The sequence below is a fragment of the Gopherus evgoodei genome, chromosome 3, assembly GCF_007399415.2.
Source record: "Gopherus evgoodei ecotype Sinaloan lineage chromosome 3, rGopEvg1_v1.p, whole genome shotgun sequence".
In the NCBI taxonomy this organism is placed as follows: Eukaryota; Metazoa; Chordata; order Testudines; family Testudinidae; genus Gopherus; species Gopherus evgoodei.
In genome coordinates, this window is record NC_044324.1 from 141,315,627 (window position 1) to 141,338,975 (window position 23,349).

At 43.2% G+C, this 23,349-nt stretch overlaps 1 protein-coding gene across 1 annotated transcript; it reads left to right on the forward strand.

Moving 5' to 3' along the window:
• Positions 1 to 249: 249 nt before the first annotated feature.
• Positions 250 to 20,177, forward strand: AGT (angiotensinogen). The gene is made up of 5 exons (XM_030554272.1): positions 250 to 288; positions 9,735 to 10,551; positions 16,696 to 16,963; positions 17,726 to 17,870; positions 19,757 to 20,177. Exons 2-5 carry the CDS (start codon positions 9,759 to 9,761, stop codon positions 19,943 to 19,945), a joined length of 1,395 nt encoding a protein of 464 aa, XP_030410132.1. The 5' UTR covers positions 250 to 288; positions 9,735 to 9,758; the 3' UTR covers positions 19,946 to 20,177.
• The last annotated feature ends 3,172 nt before the right edge of the window (positions 20,178 to 23,349 follow it).

Sequence of the window (23,349 nt, forward strand, 5' to 3'; positions counted from 1 at the left end):
GACACAGTGGAAATAATGGCTGTGAAGATGATGAAATCAGCTCTTCAGCCACTATTTGCTCTTCTTCACTGAAGGAGGCAATGAGGATTAATAACCAATGGAAAAACACAGCAATATATCCCAGAACATTTTGAACAGAAATCAGATAAGAAGGGAAAGCTAATGTGTAACCTGGATTAGGCAATGGTGGGAATAATATAGGAAGCAAATCATCATCTTGAAATCAGACCCAAAGCGTGGGAAACCAGACTGGGATCCTCTGCTCTGACTTGTGACCAGGTTTGACAGGTGTGTGCTTTCTGTGTACCCTTCAAGTGGCTGTCGCCAGGTGGGATTAATTGGGAAACATGCCTATTCCTTTGTCTTTGTGTGTACAACCAATATCTGAGGGAGAGGAAAGCAAACAACTTCCTAGAGTTCCTAATGGCTGCACAGGTTGCAGTCAGAGTTCTCCTTGAGTAGAATTCTGCCACCTCTATCTCTGGAGTCTACATTGCTGGATGGCCTAAAATGGAAGATCGGAAAGAGATTCTTTTCTTCTGAAAGCCCAAGTTCTATCACTAGGCCTGTATTAATTTCCAAAACCATGGCAACCCTACTCTAGTGCAGATAAAACCCGACAAAGGGCTGCCATCTAATTATTAGAAGAATGTCTTTACAGGGTAGCTTTAAAAATGGTTTAAAAGTCACACTGTAGTGGAGTTACTCCAGGAACAAATTTGGTCCTAAATGTAGCAATGTATCTGTAGTCAGCAGAGAAGAGAAAGGGGTGAAAGGTTACAAGAACGTGAGCTGGCTTTTTATCTGGCATTACTGTGGGCCCATATGCATAACAGAAAGTCACAGGCCAGGCCAGTGAATGTATAACAGAAGACTGTGCTATGCTTGGTTAAAGGTTGTGTATTGATCTGTAAACCCGCCAATAGGTCTAGTGTTCAGCCACGCTCATGTTTCATCTGGTCCCATCTGGTCTGATCTAGCCTCCACTCACCCCTCCACTTGGTGATGCAATGTAGCTCTGTGGAACAGCACTGCAGACAGCACTGGAAAGGGTCTTCCCTTTCAAAAAGGCATAAATGTGCCAGCAGTCATGGTAGAGTGCTTCAGATACAGCAGGTGCTGAGAGAGCCGGGTTTGCGGAAGATACCCTAAGAGGGCAAGGTGAGACTAAGGACAATGGCTAGCAAATCTGTTGATTGAATAGATGGTTTTGCTTTGAGTGTTAATTTTTAAATGACTTTTTAGTGCTGGTGAAAGGGTCTGGACTGGCATCCCCAGAGAGTGAAATCTTCTCTTTCAGATACAGGCACAGCCTCAGTGCTCATCTGGAAGAAGTAATGCTATGGATCTGGCTGCACTAGGAAACTGTCCTGCTGGTAACAAGGGTGGCCAGCAATGGAGCTATGACAAACCGGGAGAATGTCTGTACTGTTTTTTATTAATATTGAGTGTGACCGTCCCCCTGTTCAGTTTGGGACAGTTACCTGCCTGAATGCAGAGTTAAAATCAAAGGAGGCTGTAAAGTGGGGTGGGTAAGAAACCCAGGAAATGTGAAACAGACTCACAGACAAGACAGCCTCTCAGGGTATGTCTACTCAGTAAGTGAACACTGACGGCTGGTCCTGGTCAGCTGCCTTGGGTTTTGGTTGCAGGGCTGTAAAATTGCTGTGTAGACATCCAGGCTCAGGCTGGAGCCTGGCCCCTGGTATCCTCCCCCTTCACAGGTCCCCAAAGCCCCTGCTCCAGCTTGACCCCAAATGTCTACACAAGAATTTTACAGTCCCTGAGCCCCATGAACCTGAGTCAGATGACTGGGACCAGCTGTGGCTGTGCTGAGGGGCTTTTATTCCAGTGTGGACTTACCCTCAAGTATGCAGCTTCAAAGAATTTTAGGTAACAATAGCTGGCTCCATTCAGGGTAAATTGGGGTAGCTTCCCCAAGGCTAAGCCTGGATCAAAGGAGACAAATAACCTTGAAAGGTATTAGAAAGCAGAAGGGGTTTTGGATGAGTGAGAGAGGTTGTCTGGCCAGCATGTGCCAGTGAAAAGGCTGACAGAGAGAAGGTTGCAAGCAGCGTAGGCTGCTTCTCCCAAGTCAGAGCCACCTAAGCTACAGATAAAGAGAGAGGTTCAGCTGAGGTAAGGGCATATATGTCAGGCCTCTATGTTGGTTTAAACCTACTTATTTAAGAGCTGTCTCCCTTTGGGGCAAAATAAATCAGGCTTTGTTTCAAATAAGTTGTTTCTCTCTCTCTGTAAGCACATGTTGGCTCAGGCTCCCACTGAGATACCCTGGCAGGGTCCAAGGAGAGCTGGACCTAGAATTAGACATGATTAGTACAGGGCGTATAACTCAGGCCCTGTTCTGAGAATGGATGAATTGCAGAATTTCAGTCCAGGAGAAGCCTGCCGTGTGTGGAAAGAAGCTGAGAAGGGACACAGTACAGCTAGCCTGGTAATCACATGCCCCAAGGCAGAAGACAGATTCACTGCTAGTGTAGATGGGACAAAATCATTTTCACCATGGGAAAGGATTCTTAAAACTTGGTTTCTAATGAGCTAAAGTCCTATTAGAGATAAGGACTAGGGATGGAATTGCAGTGCCCTTTAATTCTTGGCCTTTCTGTTGCATTTGCCTACTGATCACCTGGGAAATGCTAAGGAGACAATCTGGCTGGAAATACATTCAGCACAGCTGGAGGAGTAGCTATGCCTTTTATGAGAAGAGGAGCAGGAAAGCATCTTATGCAGAAAAGCTTCTTGCTCAGTTTAGTTGCAAGCAGTCTGCTATAATTTACTAAATAATCCCAACATAAATTTGATGCCTTAGAGATTTAGCTGCGTCTTGATCGAAACTCTGGGATGGGAAGTTTGCTTTGAGCACCACCAATGGATTTAAGCCAAAAGCTGCTGCTGAAGGAAAGAAGGAAATGTTGTAGTGCTGAAGTCCATGACTGGACTAATAAAGGAGGTAGTATGCTAGCTAAATAGGGAGAAAGAATAGATCTGTAATTTAGGCATAGAAATGGGAGTCCATAAAGCTGGGTTCTATTCCAGGCCTCTTTCCCAGATTTGCGTGACCTTGAACAAGTCCCTTAAGGCCTGATTTTCAGTAAGTAGGCAGTGATAGAGAGCTTAGTCCTTCACTCTCACACTTCCCTGGTCCTTCTTGCGTGACAGAGAGCAACAATGAGAACTTTTTCACAGGTGGGGGATGTTATTTTTTAGGTAGATGGGTATGTGTTTGCAATTGTGGATAAATATGGGCTAGTACTCTTACTGCCTCAGTACACTTTTTTGACCATTTTTAAGTGGAGGCTCAGGTTAGGTTAAATAGAGGCTGGGCTATTTTTGCATAATTGGCCACAAAATTCCTGCAAAATTCAGTTAGACCCAGAAAACTTTGCAAGCTTTTAACATTTGTAGGCAGTGGCAGTAACTGGATTAGTTGTACCTGTTTTTTATTGATTTTCCTTTCCATTTGGGACACTTTTACTTTTAAGTAGGTTACTTTTGTTTGTCCCATCTGCGCCTTTTTTTAATTGACCTTTAACCCTGCTTTTGCCAAAGCTTGCAGGATCTGCTTGGTTAGTTTCCTGTTTTCCTTCTTTGTTTTTGACATTAGCAACAGGTTGTTTACATATTGTATGCACCTTGCTGAATTCACCCCCTTCAAAGCCTGTTTTATGTATCTGTGAAAAATTGCAGGGGAGTCCCGATATCCCTGGGGGATTGTTTAGCAGAATTGATTGCTCTCCCATGTGAATGTAGTTTTATACTGACATGAGGTAGCTAGTGGCAGAGACCAAAATCCATCTGCTATGTCCAACACAGTGAAAATTCGGAACTGGGGTTCAATGCAGGCTAGCATTTCAGGGTACGCTGCCACTACTGAGGCTGGTGAATTGGCCAGAGCATTTAGTGCCCTGTTATCCACAGTGAGGCGCCAGATGCCGTTTGGCTCTTACTGGCCACACAGCAGCATTGCAAGGGGATGCAACTGCTCTAATTAGTCCCCTTTGTTTCAATTTCCCAACAGTTGCCCCCACCTTTGCCAATGCCTCCCGAGGAATAGGATATTATTTTTGGGGGGGAGGGTGCCCTTTCTTTATCAATACCTTCATGCTGCCCCTACCACAATTCAGGTTATCCGTGCCCACACAGGGATGCGTTCCCACCCAGCCGAGGGTGGTGGGAGGGCATGTGCTGCTTTAATGGTCATAGTGGCTATCCCCATAGGAATGGTATAGCCCTGACCGTCCTACATTTGCCCCAGTAAACACACCTAATTGGCTACGTTCAGTACAAGTTCCAGCTTGTGTAAATCTCCTGCCCCCAACAGATCTAGCACATCATTACAACCCCACATAATTTTCCCTTCTTCCCAGATTTTTTTGATTTGTTTTCGCCTTAGGGTTAACTGTGTCTCCACTCCCGTTGCCCCTACAATTGTCACAGTTCCTTTTGAGGGCCTTCCCTGCTCCCATGTGGTTAAGCTGATGGATGCTTCAGTGTCTATCAAAAAATCTCTCCTGGGACTCCCTTTGATCACTCCCTGGAGCGTGGGGTGACCAGATGCATCCTGTCCTAAACTGAGAACATGGACAGGATGCCTTCCCAGGCACCCCTAAATCGCAGCACTCACCTCTGTCCCTCCCACTGGTTCACATGGGGGGGGGGGCGGGGGTCCTGGCACTGAAAACGTTCCTGTTTCCAAGCAAAATTGTGTGTCTGGCATTTTAGGCAGTCCCGGTCCCCTGGCCTTCGGGGCCACGTTCCCCCTGATCTGGTGAGATCCTGGGTAATCAATCTAGCCTGCAGTCTCTGGATCTGTTGCTCTATAGCTTCCTGCTCTTCCCTGACTACCCCCCCAAAGCCATGACCTTGCCCTCTACCTCCTCCCCTCTGGGCTGACCCACCCCTTTCCACCTTGTACAGATACCCTTCAGTAATAACATGGACCGGCTCTCCCCCCTGATGCATCTGCCTCCACACATTTGCCTGTTCCAGAAACTGGGGTAGCTGATTGGGAGCAAGTTCAGGGTGCTGCAAACTTAAATGCCCCACAAACTGAGGATTGCTCAGCTCCAATCATTTTTCCAGCAATTCCACACTCCTACCGTGCTCCACACCCCTATCAGGTCCTGGTGCCCCTGTCTGGGGTATCACCCAAGGACTGTCCAGGGGATCCACCCAGCACCGTGCCTATGCCTGAATGCAATTAAGTGCACCTCTCCCTGTTTTCCCAGGGATTCGCTTTACTTTATTTATCCCTGCAACTGTTTTGCCACCTGTCTAGGGATTAGAAATGGGTGTGCCACTTCTGCCACATTGATTTCTAAGGTGCCCCATCCCAAAAGACTACACCATATGATCATCTGGTTCTTACGAGTTAGACCCTTTATCTCCCTGCCCACCTCTACTAGCTACTAGCCACAGCACAAACTGATCCCAATCCTCCCGGGGTACCTTTTCCAAACGGCCCAGTACTGCCTCCCAGTCCTTCTGGGACAAGGGGCGGATTTCTGCCTGTTTTATTACTTGTGGGACATGATTCCCCCACCCTTCTGAGGCCACTATTCCTGCCTCCTGTACTTCCTCCTGGGTAATCTTTTTTGCAGGGGCTGTAACAGTGGATCACCGGCTTACAACGTCCACTGGCAGTGGTGGGTACAGTGTGTTTTCAGGATAAGGTGGTGGAGGTGTCTCCTTCAGGTCCATTAGTGGGGCGGATGGTCTGGGGTCCCTAAGTCCATTGCTCCCATGTTTACATTGATACAATTCCTCCTCTAAGTCTCCTACTGTCCCCAGCAGTTCGTCTCTCTCTCTCCAGATTGCTTCACAAGACTCCTCTGTCCGTGCAGCATCCCATGCCTTCAAATCCGCTACTTCTACTGCTAACACAGATTTTTCTGTTAAAATCCACTGCTGATCCACAATCCCTTCCAAATCCTTAATATGTTGGAGGAGATCAGCTTCCCTTTTTACCCAGTATGCCATCCCAGAGCACAAACCTTGTAATACCATTTCCTTTTTCCTACACTCCTTTCCCTTGAGGTATCCCAAAACTTCCCCCATCTTATCCCAGGTGGATCCTTGCACCTGGTATGGGCCCTGATTCTTTCTTATCCATTTGTTCAAAAAATCCATTATTCCAGCTTGCCAGAACCCACAACTACCATCACGAGAGTTCGCTATATCCCCTCCAAGCAGCTGCGCGGACTGTTGGGGAGGGGGATCTACAGGCTGCCACTCACCTATCCGATGCGATGCATCCGAGTCACAGCACCAAGATGTTAGAGAGCTTATTCCTTCACTCTCACACTTCCCTGGTCCTTCTCGCATGGACAGATAGCAACAATACCTGAAGTCCGAAGGTGCAAACAATCTGATGTTTATTGGGGTGAACTTTCAGCAAGATTAAATTCAAGTTCCTTTTTCCTTATTTTCGAATCCCAACGTACTTCCTGTTTATCCCTAATTTATATAGTAATATTCTCAGCTATACCTTAACCAATCATTCTACTAAAATGTACCTAACCAATCCTAACATATTGTAACATGATTAGCTAATCAAGTATATCCCATCACCTTAATTAGTTTTCACCAAGCAAAATTAATTATACAGCAGACAGAAACAATCACAGAACCAGACAGAGACCATGCAAATAAACATACAAACAATACAGAAGTGAGGATTTCACAACTACATCTATACAGACATCAGGGTTTTAAAACTACATCTATACAGACATAAGGGTTCACCAGCTGTGTCTATTGATAAGTGAGTTCTTACCAGACAGAAAACTATCAAACAAAGGGTATGTCTACATCTACAATTTTGCAGCGCTGGTTGTTACAGCTGTATTAGTACAGCTGTATAGGGCCAGCGCTGCAGAGTGGCCACACTTACAGCAACCAGCGCTGCAAGTGGTGTTAGATGTGGCCACACTGCAGCGCTGTTGGGCGGCTTCAAGGGGGGTTCGGGGAACGCGAGAGCAAACCGGGGAAGGAGACCAGCTTCGCCGCGGTTTGCTCTCGCGTTCCCCGAACCCCCCTGCAAACCGCAGGGAAGGAGACCTGCTTGCACGGGGGTTCGGGGAACGCGATAGCAAACCGGGGAAGGAGACCAGCTTCGCCACGGTTTGCTCTCATGTTCCCCGAACCCCCCTGCAAACCGCAGGGAAGGAGACCTGCTTGCACGGGGGTTCGGGGAACGCGAGAGCAAACCGGGGAAGGAGACCAGCTTCGCCGCGGTTTGCTCTCGCGTTCCCCGAACCCCCCTGCAAACCGCAGGGAAGGAGACCTGCTTGCTCGGGGATTCGGGGAACGCGAGAGCAAACCGCAGGGAAGGAGACCTGCTTGCACGGGGGTTCGGGGAACGCGAGAGCAAACCGGGGAAGGAGACCTGCTTGATTACCAGAGGCTTCCTCAGGTATGCTGCTTATTCCACGGAGGTCAAGAAAAGCGCTGGTAAGTGTCTACACTTGATTACCAGCGCTGGCTCACCAGCGCTGGCTCCTCTACACCTGAGACAAAACGGGAGTACGGCCAGCGCTGCAAACAGGGAGTTGCAGCGCTGGTGATGCCCTGCAGATGTGTACACCTCCTAAGTTGCAGCGCTGTAACCCCCTCACCAGCGCTGCAACTTTGTGATGTAGACAAGCCCTAAATTTCCTTTTACATGTTTTACGCTCTTCCCTTTCTCTGGAGGTGATTGATTGAATCACCTTCCTAACAGCCCCAGATTGCCTTATTTTAATATGACTAGTTTGGAATGTGAGGATGTGACCATACATTTCCTAGTTTATGGCTGCTCAGCTGAAGAACCAGGCCTCAGACTGTCACAGTAAGAGAAGGCCATTATATAGACAGACAGTGGTTTTTTATTCTTTCTTTTATACCTCTGTAACTAGCTAAGTAATAAGGATACACTTAAATTCTTAAAGTATAGGCCTTTGCAGACAGGCCTGAATATCTATATCCTAACAGGCGGGTGTCCAAATTTCCAGCTAATCTATTGTGCATGAGCAAATCCCCAGCTTGCACACATGTGGCTAGAGAGGTGTACACAACTGGGGATTTAAATGTACATGTTAATGTGCAGGCAGACCTGATAGTGCATCTGTCTTATGGTGTCAATTTTAGTTCGTAGTTAACTTCTCTGTGCCTCAATCTTCCCATTTGTAAAATGGGGTAATGCCTCAGACAGGTGCTGGGAGGTTTCCAGCATTACTAACTGTAAAGCACTTTGAGATCCTCAGCTGTAGTGCCATCCATCTGGACAATCGGGTATCATAAATCATGCCATGAAAGTGCCTACCACCCAGAGAATGTATTCAGATCACGACACCACCAATCAGTGTAAACAATGAGCACCAAGAAGGAAGGTGGTGAAAAGGAACACAGCCCATTTTGCAGAGAATGTTGCAAGGGCACTTCTCAGCAGGCTCAGTCAGACTGCCAGATTCACAGCAGCTGCCAGTCAGACCTTCTACAACTACCAAAGAAGAGCAGAGCTGAAAACTGAGCCTGTTTTCTCATCTTGCATCATTCATGAGCCCTGCAGAGCCAGGAAAGGGCTAGAAGAGAGATCCAATTCTGATACCCTTGCTCACGTTAAGTTGTATTATACCCCATAAGTGGAATAAGACACTGCTCATTGTGATGAAAGGTGTCAGAATCTGGTCCTATATAAACACATTTTGAAGTACGATGGATGTTACTATCTTGCAAATTCATAAATTAAGATACCTTTTAATATGAAACATGCAGGTTTCCAATCCACAGCTTCAAATTTAAAGACGACGCTCCAAAAATACAGAAACAGGCAAAATTTGGTATAACAGTAAAGATAATTAGAACATGCAAAATCTGTAAGAACACATCAGTATTGGGTATGCATGCATCTCTCTCTCTGCATGGATACGCTCAGAAATCCAGACTGAACTCACACAGTGAAATAGGATTTCTAGAGAAGTAAAATGAGAGTCAAAAATTGTCTCAGTACAAGATGGAAATTACTAATCCAGTATAGCAAAAGTTGTTCATGACTTCTAGAACAGCAATTGTTATAGGGAAGTAATGTGGAAAAAAATATTCCAATATCTGCTAATACTGAAGTTTCCATGGAAGGAGGGAGAGAGGTAGAGAGAGAACACAACCCACATGTGAGAATTACTGAGTGTTTGTACTGCTTTTTGAAAATAAGTGCTAAGTACTATGATGATTAGATACACAAAGGAGTGCTGATGGGGTCGGGGGCAGCAGGGTGGGAGTTCAGAGACCTGGCTTCAATTCCCTACTTTGCCACAGGCTTCCTGTATAACTTGGGGCAAGTCAGAATTTCTCTATGCCTCAGTTGTCCATCTGTGAAATGGAGTTAATAGCACTTCCTTACCTCATAGGGGTGTTGTGAAGATATGCCCATTGAAATGAGAGGCACTCAGATGCTACGTGCCTGAGAGCTATATGAATACCAGTGACACACACTGCGGGTGGGATCTTCAAGAGCACCCAGCATTTGCTCCCATTGGCTCAATGGATATTTTACCATTGTTTTCATTCAGAGTTAGGCCAATACTAAACCCTTCTGAAAACTCCCACCCATCTGATTTCCTGATCTGTGAGGAAAAGCTATATTAATATCTCACACTGTACGTGGGAGGAGCAAAGTAAACAGCATGTTAATTAGCTAACCCTCCCTCCCCACACTTTCTTTTTCTTTTAAACAGACTTTGCTGAAATTGTTCTTCAACATGAGTCCAGCAGTGAGCCTCCTGTGTTTCTTCCTGTGCTTGAGCCCCATAGTGTGTGACCGGGTCTACGTCCACCCCTTCCATTTGTTTTCCTATAACAAAAGCAGCTGTGAGGAGCTGGACAACTTGACGCAGGAGGAGAAAATGTTTGTCCCCATTTCCATTGAGTCCCAAACCATCCCTGCCTACGAAGAGAACCTGAAAGACAAAACCAAGCTGGGAACACAAAGCTCGGATACCAAGCGTGACCAGAGGCTGAGCTACTTGAAAGACCTAGTGCATGTTCTTGGTATGCGCTTCTATGGCGTGCTGAAGGAAACGCTGAAGGGTGAAAACATTCTCCTGTCACCTACCAATCTCTACAGGTCTCTGTTGTCGTTCTACTTAGGGGCCTCTGAACAGACGGCAGCTGATTTACAGAACTTCTTGGGATTCGTTCCCCCCTCCGGTGACCCAGACTGCACCTCCAAAGTGGATGGACACAAAGTCCTTTTGACCCTGAAGACCATGGATGATCTGTTCCTCTCAAGCGGAGCTGATGATCTGCTTTTTACCAAGCTTTCCTGCCTCTTCTCTGCTCCCAGTGTGCGTTTATCTGAATCACTCGCGCACAGCCTGGCCTCTTCTGCCGATTATTTCTATGCCCGAGCTGTTGACTTTACAAACCCAACTCAGGCAGCAGAACTAATCGAAAGCTTTGTGAAGGGCAAAGATGTCAGCAGAACCCAGAATGTACTGACAAATATAGACCCTTCTACCACCCTACTGTTTGTGACTTACATTCAGTTTAAAGGTAAGAACAACGAACATGAATTTCAATGGCAATCTCAGGGGGGCAACTAATGACCTCAGATTCATCTGTTTCTGCAATCCAGCACATTTTGTACCTCGCAGCTCTACCACCTTGGGCTTTGCTTTCTTAGGTTAAGCAGGATCAGGCCTGATCAGCAGCTAGATGACCTCAGCTGAAACCCTAGAGTGCTGCAAGATGTGGCCTTAGTACTGCACTTAATAAATAATAATAGCCGTACTGTCTGTATTGTTGGTAGAGCAAGTTCCTCTTTGTGCTCGGCGCTGGACAAAAAACAGTCACTCTCCCCCAAAGAGCTTATGGTCTAAATAGACAAGGCAAAGGGTGGGAAAAAGGAAGTATTACAATCCCCGTTACAGATGTGAAACTGCATTTAAAGTAAATGACTTGCCCAGAGTCACACAGGAAGTCTGTCTCAGAAACTAAGCCCAGATCTCCTGAGTCCCACTCCCGGTCATCCTTCTCCTCTGGTGCATATGCCATCAGTGTCCCATCTACAGACAGACTGTGTCAGGCAACATTTGTCAGCCAGCCACAGAGTCATTGCCATGCGTAATGGGGACTGAGGGGAGAATGGAGGGAGATTTCCTCTGACCAGTTGTGTAAAGATCCATAAGTTTGTGTCCCCAGCCTATGAAGCAGACCAATCATACCCACTGCCTGCCTGTTCTGCCTCTCTGCGGGCCCCAGGTGGGGCAAAGATGCTACATCAGAAGCGTCCCTGAGTACTGCCAAAGTCCTAAAGTAATGGTTCCATTCCTGCACATTTCACAGGGCACAGGTGGAAAGGGCTCCTGGTCCCCAAAAATGCCAGCATATTTTTCAGAGGAAGAGGAGTTTCACAAGAATAGAAGAACTCTATCTGATGCTCTGGCCAATTCCAACCAGGATAGTTCCTTTCTGTTTACCTAGAACTCCCCCTGTAGCTCCAGTTGGATAGTTAGCCTCCACATTCCCTTCTAAAATACTAGGCTGCTACTGGCACACAGGAGCTGCCATAGTCCATCCAAGAGGTGGCTGCTCTTCAGGGGTGGATGAGCAATGTCTACGCCTACAGTCTGTTAAGGCACGCTGGGATCCTTGAAATTGAACGCTTCCACTTCCATACAGCCTCTCTCATGAGAGTTATGCACTACTACTGGGACAACAGGAACCAAATAATATTAATATTTAATTAAATGGTTATATTGCAGTCACTTTGGTGCTGGTCTCCATTAATAGGCTTTTCAAAACGGGCTCGGGGCTGGGCTACTCTGCTCCTGTTGCAGTCGACTGGAGTTTGACCATGGCTTTCAATGGGAGCAGAGTTAGTTCAGTGCTGAGTGCTTTGGAAAACCTCATCCTAAGTCTTTATTAAAGAAGGGTGGAGAGCACACTTTAACATTGGGTCAGTGATACCAAGGGGTCAAGTGGCTGCGACCACCAATTGTAATGACGAGAACTCTATTGTCAAATACGTTGCACAATGTATTAATGGCCAAAAGAAACTGGGGAGGAATTGTGGGCTAGTGACTAAGCTAGAGCCCTAGGAGTCAGAAGAACTGGGTCCCGTTTCTGGATGTGCCACTGTCACATTCTGTGACCTTGGATGAGTCACTTAAGCCATGTGGGTAAAATTTACAAAAAACCCTCAGTGACAGCAGCTTAAGTCCCCCTTTCAAAAGTGTCTAAATTCCAACTGACCTTCAATGAAACTTAGACATCTAATGGAGCTTGGGTGCTTTTTGTGCCTCAGTTTCCCCACCTGTAAGCTGGAGATCAGACTTCCTTATCTCTTGTGGGTGTGATGAGCTTCAATTTTTTTAATGCTAGGGCTTGTCTACACATGAAATGCTACAATGGTACAGCTGCACCACTGTAGCATTTCAGTGTAAACCAAGGGTTCTCAAACTGGGGGTCAGGACCCCTCAGGAGGTCACAAAGTTATTACATGGGGGGTTGCGAGCTGTCAGCCTCCACTCCAAACCCCGCTTTGCCTCCAGCATTTATAATGGTGTTAAATATATAAAACAATGTTTTAATGTGTAAGGCGGGGTCGCACACAGAGGCTTGCTAAGTGAAAGGGGTCACCAGTACAAAAGTTTGAGAACCACTGGTGTAGACATTCCCTACACCAATGGGAGGGGTTCTCATGTCAGCATAGGTAATCTACCTCCTTAAGAGGCAGTAGCCAAGTGGACAGAAGAATTAGACCTAGCACTCTCTACAGCAGGGCTTAGGTAAATTTAACTAAGTTGCTTAGGGGTGTGGATTTTTCACACTCCTGAGGAATGTAGCTGAGTCGACCTAACTTTTTAGGATAAACCAGGCCTCTGTAAACTAATTTATGATCCTCAGATGAAAGGCACTGGCTCTTCGAGGCAGTAAGCTTATCTTCAGACTGGTCTATAAGGTGCTTAGCTCAGTGTTGGTGCTGTAGAAATAACAGGTATTATTATGAGATGAATCTTACCTTTTAACTTTGCTGTGAGTGGGTAGCATTTTCTATAACAAAGCGATTTCTTTGGATCACCTTCATGTGTTAGAAACTCACTGTTTGATTTAGGAATGTACGTGTGTCATGTCTCTCTGCTTCACCGGTCTAGCTCTATTTCGTCTACTCTCTTAGGAGGAGGATGCACGCACACATGTGCCACAGATTCCACATGGGGGCTGGAGAAAAGCAGTTCAGACATGGGGGAATTAGAAAATAACCATTGCTTCAGCCCATCCCTATGGTTCAGCAGATCTTGCTTGGCTCTTCTGTTTACTGAAGAGCAGCCATGTTAGCTTACACTTACATGCTTCACATTTTCTCCCAGTAAACGCAGGAAAGGAAAATATATCAAATTCTTCTAGGCTATATTACATGTGATCATAAGAAATTACCCATAGCCATGGGACTGTCTAGGTGGTAGTGATCCAATTAGAAACCAAGGTTTCAATATTCTAGACCACCGAGTTGTAACACACTTATATATAGTGATTTTAAATAAAGACTGAGCCCCTCTCCACACTACAGAATGTATTGTGGTACAACCACCATGTTCATAAAGGGACTGTCGACCATAGTACAGCCACAACAAAAGGGAACAAGAACCATTTTTGAAATTCCTTGCAGGCCATGCTTGATTAAACACACAATTTATTGGGATGGGGTGGAGTGGTTAGAAAATGTTTTTCAAAGTTGCAAAAATAAATAATTAAAAATCAACATGAGAAGCTGGATCCTACAACAGCACAGTCAGATGGTAGGGCTGGGTGAAAATTTTCCACATCCAGACTGTTTTTCAGTGGAACATTTTCCACAGAAAGTCAACGTTTTCTGCAAACCACAGACACTTCATTGAAAAGCCCAAAACATTAGTTTTCAATGGAAAATGCTTGTTTTTTTGACAAAAGGTCAATGTTTTCCACAGAATAAAAAGCCATTTTCTGACCTGCTTTACTAGGTGGGTGCAAAAATCGTGTTACTAAGTATGGGAAATGTTACTTGAATGGTTCTAGGGTGACCAGACAGCAAATGTGAAAAATCAGTATGGGGTTGGGGGGTAATAGGAGCCTATAAAAGAAAAAGACCCCAAAATTGGGACTGTCCCTATAAAATTGGGACATCTGGTCACCCTAAATGGTTCTCTCTTGGTGGTGATGCAGTGGAGTGTGTGTGTGTGTGTGTCTACAGTCCTCTCCTAGCTTGTCAGCCTACAGTTTCAGCATGTTTCTGCTAGCCTCTATGCCTTTCTCCCTCCCTTCTCTTGCCCTTCTTTCCTTTGATAAAGCAGTGTACAGGTCACACAAAGGCAGTGACTTGATACTAGTTGACTTTCAGTAAAAAAGCATTTCTTTCAGTTGTCCAGCTAAGATGATCTTTTCCTATTATATAGGCACTCGCTTCTTTCTTTCGTTTCCTATTATAAGAAAAAAGCACTTTAATATGACTAACTGTAAAGGTATAGAGAGAGGAACAGAGAACATAGGCCATACTTACACAATGGGGGATTCTATCCTGGGAAGTATTCACCCTCCAAAAATATTGAAAGCAATCACCAAGCTACTGAGACTTTGCCAGCCCATTTGTCACATCATTATATTCAGCAGGAGTAAGTGGGAAAGAACCTTTAATTAAATACACACAGTATTCATAAATTCCAAGGCCAGAATTGGCCACTGTGATCATCTAGTCTGACCTCCTGTAGAGCACTGGCCATAGACCTTCCCCAAAATAAATCCTAAGGCTTATCTTTTAGACAAACATCCCATCTTGATTTACAAAACAGTTGGCCAGAAACTTAGCTGGGGATATCTGTGTAGCCAATGGAACTGTGCAGATTTACAGTTGCTGAGGATCTGGCCCACCAAATGGTAATGAGGTTGACTCTGCACCCAAAGTCAATGGCAAAGCTCTCGCAGATGTCAGTGTTGCTGATTTGTTTGTCAAACCAAGGACTTTTCACTGACAGCATTTAGCAAAATAACATGTCACCAGCAAGTGAAGTTCCTCAACTGTGTTCAGTGTTCAGATTGCAGGCTTTTGGGTTTGTGTTTAATAATCCCAGTGAGATTAGCTCCGTGATCAGAGTGAGGTGACTCAAAGTGAGAGTTATGTTTATTTAATATGATCATAGGAACTGTGCTGGAGCAGACCCTATGTCCAGCTAATCCAGTGTCCTAGCTCTCACAGAGGGCAGCACTAGCTGCCTAGGAAGAAGCAAAAAGAATCCCTACAGGAGGCAGTTGTGGGATAACCTGCGACTTCCCCCCCACACCCCAGGAAAATTTTCTCCTAACCCAAAATAGTTAGAGGTTGGTTTAAGGTATGGCCTGAAGTGTGAGGGTTCCAAAACTCCTTAAAAACATATTTACTTTTACAATGCTGGATATGCTTGTTTTCCATATAAATGTCCAATTTGTTTTTGAATACTGCTGTAGTCTTGGCCTCTAATATCATGTGGCAATGAGTTCCACAGACTATTTTTTTTTACCATGTATGAAAAAAAAATTTCCTTTTATCATTTTAAAGTTGCTTCCTTTTAATTTCAGTTTATGTCCCCTTATTCTTATATTATGAGAAGAGGTGAATACCTGTGGCCAATATACCGTCTCTACCCTTCATTATTGTGTATAATTCTTTCATGTATCTTCTTATCCATTTCTTCTTTCAGGTGAGGTAATATTGTGCATAATACTTTTCTCATGCAAGCGTGTTTCAGAAGCAAGAATTTCTGTACAGTAATGTACATAGTGTGTACATTACATGTGCTCACAGCAGCCTCATTTTCCATATTTATTATTCATAACATATTTGATACTCAAAATATTGATACATCTAGGCTTGGAAGGTCTAGATTATATGTAAATGTCAAGTTCACCGTGAACTCACAAACTGATGAAAAAACTGTTTAATAGATTATAAAAATTTACAGGTAGGCAAATTAAAAACATGCAGCTTGAGAACTTATTAGAATTTGATTTAAGGATATTTACTTCGTATATTTTGTCACAATGTTGAAAATTTGTGTTTTAATGGTTATAAAGCTGAAACTTTTTGAATCTCTACATCTACTGTCATTAAATTGTCTAACCACCACATAATTTTCTGCAACTATGAAAATTTAAATTTATAAAAATAAAAAAAATGCTTAAAATCATAATTTTGTGCAATTGTGAAAATTTACATAATTCAAAACAGAAAAAAATCCTAAAAATAAACTGCTATTATTCATCAAAAATTATTTTAAAAAATAAAATCAAATTCAGCCATGTCTAAATTATTGATGGAGACTAGCTCTCAGGTTAAGACAATTCCTACTTTCCAACAATATTATATCAATTTTTGAGTTTCTTTTTAATATTCATCAGATACAAAACATTTGAATACAACAATAGGAAATTGTTGAATGACCATAGTAGTCCCAATAACAGTCTGATGGTTCTTTTACATATGGTGCCATGGGTACCTTAGCCTTTGCCTATCCGGGTGCATTCAGCAGCACAGCACGTACACTCACATAGTGAACATTAGGCATGTAATTCTCTTACACAATGTGACATTTGTATTCTCAAAAGAAAAAGTTACTCTTGTAATGATTAAATAGCGATAATACATAAATAAATTGGACCTCGTCCCTTTCTCAATCTGGTTTTCAGCCAATGTGAAGAGAGCCTCCCAAGTGAAAGAGCTTCAGGAGTTCTGGACTGACTCAAGCACAAAGATCCTGGTACCCATGATGTCCATAACTGGAACATTTCAGTACAAGAGGGACGACAGCAAGAATTTTTCCGTAATTAAAGTTCCTGTCAGTGAGAACGCTTTACTTGTACTGGTGCAGCCCATCAACAGCAATGACCTGAACAAGATAGAGTCGGAACTTTCCTTGGATCCATCTTCTACTTGGCTGCAAAATCTATCCCCAAGGTATATTTAAATGTACAAACAATCTCACATAAGAATATAGGGATTACTGAAACAGAACAAGCCAATGGCCCATAGCTAGCCAGTTTCCTCTCTCTAACAGTAGCCAGGTCCTTCCGAGGAAGGCATAACAACCCTTCTGAAACACAACAATGCATCTGGTTGTACAACTCCATTACACCAGGGGATGATCAGTTGTCTAGAAGCATGAGGAAAGCTAACCCTTGTATTTATCCCAGTTTGTACAACTATGTGTGTTCTCAAGTCATAACCTTTCACCTTTATTTTGTCCCCTCTCTTTATGTGTTGATAACCAGGATTTTGGGGTTAAATCCTGTCTCCATTGAAGTCAGTTGGAGTTTGACTTCAGTGGGGCCAAGATTTTACCTCTTCCCAAAAAAGCAAAAAACAAACAAAAGCCTTGCTAGAATGGGTAATACAGGCCCCATCAATGGGGCTACTCATGCTTAAAGTTAAACACTTACCTAAATACTTTACTGGATCGGCCATATTTCATTACTTTACTGGCCATATTTCATTATCACTCCACCCATAACAGGGGGCAAGTTACCCCTCAGAAACAGCACACACAGCTTCTATTGGTCTGTGACACTGAAAAGTGATTATTCTTGTATGCCTATATGCACACCTCCTCTGTTTAGCCTCCACTGGTTTTAAAATCCAATGTCATTTTATGCCTCCCTCAAATAGATATTGGTTGAATAATCATGTATATCTTTCTTTTTTTAAATCTATTTTCTATAGAGATATTAAATTATCTTTGCCAGAGTTAACAATACAAAGCGCCTATGACCTTCAGGAACTGCTCACGAACATGAATTTGTCTGCACTGCTGGGGAAGAAAGCAAATCTTACTAAAATAAGCGATGCCAATCTTACTGTTGGAAAGGTACAGTACACACCATCCATATTAAGAAACACCTTCACTCATGTATCTTGTCCAAATTATAAATCAGCTAAAAATATTACATAAACAGCAAAGAAGTGGTGTTAGAGGGGGCGGGGGAAGGATGTGCCATACTGAATGGCCATGAGCAACAAAGTAACTGCTCTGGGAACAACCCCCAGGCTGAAGTTTGTTTGCATAAACAGTTCAGACATCATTGCTACACATGCATTAAAATTGCACCACAATCAAAAAGCCAGGGTTGAAGTTCTATTGCATAAGGCACTGTACAAAAATATAGGGAGACAGGGTCCCTGTCATTCATAAATAATGTAATAGAACTTTGTTTGTTTTGTTTGTTTATGAGCAGGAGCATGGTTTGACAAAGGTATTCCACTATGAATATTTCAGCAAGCTCAAACTGTAACCTCTGTAGCTGAGGGCGGGCTGTAGGTATTCAGCTGTTCATATTCCAAAGCCCACGGGGCACTGGAGCTGCTACATTACCTGAAACCTGCATCTGGAACATGGACACACTAGACCAGTATTTCTCAACTTTTTGTGCTGGCAGCTCACTTTGGACTTAATTTTTTTTTTTCATCCTCCCCTCCCTAAGCCTGAGCATGGACTGAAGCATATAACTTAGCTTTGTAGGGCCCTCTGTGGTGAGATCAGTTGCCCTGCTTGCCATCCCCTAATGCCAGTCCAGCACTTGCGACACCTCCCCACCCCAAACCCATCCCCCTTGTGTATTTGGTTGTCATGATAATAGAATCTTGTGTTGCTATGGCAACTGAGTTAGATTATTAGGGGATAGCCCAGCCAGTTTTGGCTGGTTGTTGGTTAGTTCTGTGTGTGGCAATAAATGGCTGCTCCAAGGTTTACAGCTCCCTGTGTCTCCAGTGATTTCTTCCTAAAACTGTTGCTCCCAAGGATACAACAGCTGCACTAGACTGTTAAGATGACAACTGTGCATAGAATCGGGATGGTTAATTTATTTTACCTTGTTTTTGTGTGTTCAGTTACTACAGACACACCCTGCTTTTCTATAGCACTATTCATATTCAAAGCACGGTACAAACATCAGTTAGTCCATCCATCAACTAATTTCCATATAATCAATGGCTGATTTAATGTGTTACTAATTAAACTTCTTTCAAACCTTTAAAAGGCTTATCCTTTGCAAATTAATACCCAGGTAGATAACTTTGGAAATCAGGTAGGTCTCAGAAGCTGAGAGATGGTCACTGAGCAATGGAAGGAAAGCTTCTGAATGCTGGGGTAGGTTTTTGTTGCTCCAAAAGTGCCAACCTGACTTTAATAAAAACTGCCCCTATCAAGAAACCTCTCTCACCCTGTTAATGGGCAATCAGCAGAAAATAGGCAGCACCTGGAACTTAAGTCAGAGGTAAAGAAATAAGTCTGTGCAGAAAACCAGTGCAATGAGGTTGTCAGGAAGTGAGACACATTACCTATTTGAGGGCAGAGACCTAACCTTCGGTCCTGAGAGGGAACACTAGGGAGATGGTCTTTATATTCATGAAAAGGAGAAAAGTGTTCTTGGAGACAGCATGTGTGACTTTACTCCTGATTTTTCTACCTAGATGGACTGATTAGGGTGAAATCTCACCCCATCAAAGTGAATAGGATTTCTATATTTAACCCGTAGAATGAGACTGAGCCTTTGCCTGGTTGTCTAGCTTCTTTTTTTGGTGTGCGCGCTTTACTGGAACAAACACCTCAATTATCTATAAACTGCTTATGTGTTTGCTGCTGATCTCCATGTCACTAGTTATTACAAACAAATGAAAATATTTCATAGGATTTCATTTATCGCTTCACGTTCATGCTCTGGTGACTCCAGATTCACTTATGTATTTGCTTTTCAGGTTATAAATAAGGCCCTTTTAAAACTGAAGAATGGAGCAGATCTACCAGAAGACCTCTTAGAAGAAAATGGAGGCTCGCTGCCACTGGAAGTAACACTGAACAAACCGTTCCTACTAGCAGTTTATGAGAAGAATTCAAAGGCAATGGTTTTAATTGGCAGAGTAACAAACCCACTGAACAGTTTTTAAAGCCAAAAGCTGCAGGGTGGGGCAGGGGGAGTGGAAAGAAGGGCAAAGCATCCCAGGTTTCTAGTCCCCATTTCCCTCTTCTAGCTATGATCCTGTTGAGCAGCTGGAGTTAGCTTTGAAATGAAGTAGTTGGTATTTCAAATACAACTTTTAAAAGATAAAATGCTAGTGATAATTATGTATTCACCCCCCCTCCCCAATTAGTCATCCACTGAGAGGGAGGAAAATCTTTTGTCTGTCTGTTGAGAACATGATGATTCCAGTGTGAAGTTTGACTGCTTAATGTAACTGGTGTTTTATTGCAGAGAAATATAAAGGAGGGGTATCTTCAGCTCTTTTATACATTTGAAAACTTGGGTAGCTGTGTGGGAGCAGCACAGATTGTATTACAGAAGTAGTATTAAAACAATACCTTGTGAGCATGCTTTTGGGATGTTTCTCTCCCCCGCCACCTCCCCATCCGAATGGAAAGTAATATGTATTTCCTAATTGTATTGGGAAGCTAATATAAGATTGGTTTGCACTGATGAACTGAAAGACCAATGTTATTACACACACCTCTTTGGAAAGCCTTATTTTTCCACTAGAAAAGTTCAGATTTTTTTAAAACCACACATCATTATTTAGATATCTACACTGAGAACCATTTATTATACACATTTATGATGACCTTAATGAAAGGAACTACTGTACTACTATTTAGGGCCCAGCTCTAATTCTTAACTCTCATTGAGTACAGTAGTTCCAGCTCAAGCATGTAGTCCCATTGGAAGTCACTTGGACTTGTGACATGAGTAAGTGCCACTACGTTCGAGTCAAGGTTGCAGAACCAAGCTCTTAGGGCCCAATCAGTCAAGTCGCTGAAGTCAATAGATTCCCTGTTGGGAGTGAAAGTTTAATCAGGCCCTTAGATTGTAAATTTGTAGAGGTAGGGGCTGTGGATGAAATCCTGGACCTACTGAAGTGAATGGGAGTTTTGCCATTGATTTCAAAGGAGCCAGGATTTCACCCCTTGTCTGACAACCTGTCTGTAAAGCACACAACACACTGTTGGCACTCTACAAATAGTGCTAAAATGCTCCAGAACGCAACCTTTTACACATCCTAATAGACAAGAGTAACTAATACAGCCAAACCTGGAAAGACTATGATTTCAAATACACTATCTATATATTTATTTGATTATGCTGTACGTATTCCAGAAGACACTAACATTTAAATACTGTGCTTGCATTGTATACATAAGCAACTTTTACTTTAAATATTTAAACTAGGAAAAATTCACAAAACATTTACAAATGGCCTTGTCAGTACTATAGTTAACATACAGTTTATACCTGGATCCCTTATTCATTCCCACTTTTGAGATTTGCTGTAAGTCTTAAGATTCACATTTTACAACAGAAGTTAAGCTGTAACTTAGCACACCATGTACATGGGCATAGATGCCAGTATAATGTAGACAACTGCCAAACTTTCAAAAATCTGGTATTGATTTAAAAACCTGTCTCTTCTCATCATCAAAGCACAAGAGGCTTTATTTTCCTGGTGAAGATGATTACCCCACATGCATTATTCAGCAAACAGAAAATACTCCTAGCCGTGGTGCTAGGGAGTTCCGTAGCAACAAAGCACTATCCACAGACAAGGAATTCCATATTGTCTGACCTCCCTGCTTTGCCCAGGTAATACTAATGAGAGCACTTAGCAGAATGGGAGATGCGTGTGGCAGTGGTCCCATGCAGTGGATGCTTAGTGAGGAGGAAAGGAGAGCACATGCACCAGAGGAAAGGGATACACTGCTACAGGCAAAAATGAGTGGATTTTGAGTAACAGTGAAGGCTAGGAAGTGTAAATGCTGGCTCAAGCACTGCAGCATTGTGAGGATGAGATGCAAGCTTACATGGCATTTAAAGACTAGGTGTCTATATAAAAATTCACCGTACTTTGATTTGTTCCCATTGTCTGTTATGAGTTTTAAAAGTTTACTACTTTTTACTCTCCTTCGCCCTGCAGAGTCAATAAAGCCATGAGAGAAAGATCACATCCTCTCTGGCTCACCACCAGAATTGGTAAAGCTGCAGGATCTTTAGTACAGGGGATGATGCATAAGCCAGGGAGAATCCAGATTGATTTTCATGCCCAAGGGTGAATCTGTAAAGCTGGCATTTAGAAAAGCTCTCTAAACTGAGCATATTTGTGCAGGACTTATGGAGAGAATGAATATGGAGTCACTGGATGTTTTCAGAAAAATATCCACACTCAATGTGCAGCAGGATTCAAAAAAGCGAACAGAATGTTGGGAATCATTAATGGGTAGATAATAAGACAGAAAATATCATCTTGAATACTTCGTGCAGATGCGGTTGCCCCATCAAGAAAGATTTATTGGAATTGGAAAAGTTTCAGAAAAGGGCAACAAAAATTATTAGGGGTATGAACGGCTGCCATATGAGGAAAGATTAAGACTGGGACTTTTCAGCTTGGAAAAGAGACAACTAAGGGGGAATATGATAGAGGTCTATAAAATCATGACTGGTGTGGAGGAAGTAAATAAGGAAGTATTATTTACTCCTTCACATAAGAACAAAGGGTCACAAAATTAAATTAATAGGCAGCAGGTTTAAAACAAACAGGATGTATTTATTCCCACAATGCAGTGTCAACCTGTGGAACTCCCTGCCACAGGATGTTGTGAAGGCCAAGACTATAACAAGATTAAAAAAAAACTAGATAAGTTCATGGAGAATAGGTCCACCAATAGCTATTAGCCAGCTTGGGCAGGGATGGTGTTCTAGCCTCTGTCTGCCAGAAGCTGGGAATGGGTGACAGGGGATGGATTACTTGATGATTACCTGTTCTATTCATTCCCTCTGGGGCACCTGGCATTGGCCACTGTCAGAAGACAGGATACTGGGCTAGATGGACCTTTGGTATGACTTAGTATGGCTGTTCTTATGTTAATCTTATTTTACAGTGTACAACTGCAGTATAAATTCTATTAAGGCACACCACAAACAAAATCATCACATTTTAGGTCTGTCATTTCTCAACAAAACAAACATTTTATTTAAAAGGACAGCTGGGGCATTAAGCTTTTCTATTACTCACAAGTACTTTCTTTATAACTTCCCATTCATGTGTCAAGATTCAGGATACTGCCATACTACTTCTCACATTTCATACTTTTTGATAGTCCTGGTTTTTCTATTAAATTCCTCAAAGCCTTTTGATTAGTATAATAATGCCCTATTCTGTGGGATTTCAGGCTTCTCAGCTGAAGTCTGTGGCTCACCAATAGTTCACAAAATGAAATATTCAGCGAACAATGCAGTGGCAGATAGGGCCTATGGCAGAGAAAGGAGAAGACTCTCTAACAATGGTCCATAGAATGAAGTAGTTAA

Bases quoted from the DNA above. Each gene is read 5' to 3' on its own strand.
- AGT (XM_030554272.1), top strand. From the start codon at position 9,759: ATGAGTCCAGCAGTGAGCCTCCTGTGTTTCTTCCTGTGCTTGAGCCCC. The intron at 10,552-16,695 runs GTAAGAACAACG...TCTGGTTTTCAG, and splicing joins GACTTACATTCAGTTTAAAG to CCAATGTGAAGAGAGCCTCC. The intron at 17,871-19,756 runs GTACAGTACACA...TTTGCTTTTCAG, and splicing joins CCAATCTTACTGTTGGAAAG to GTTATAAATAAGGCCCTTTT.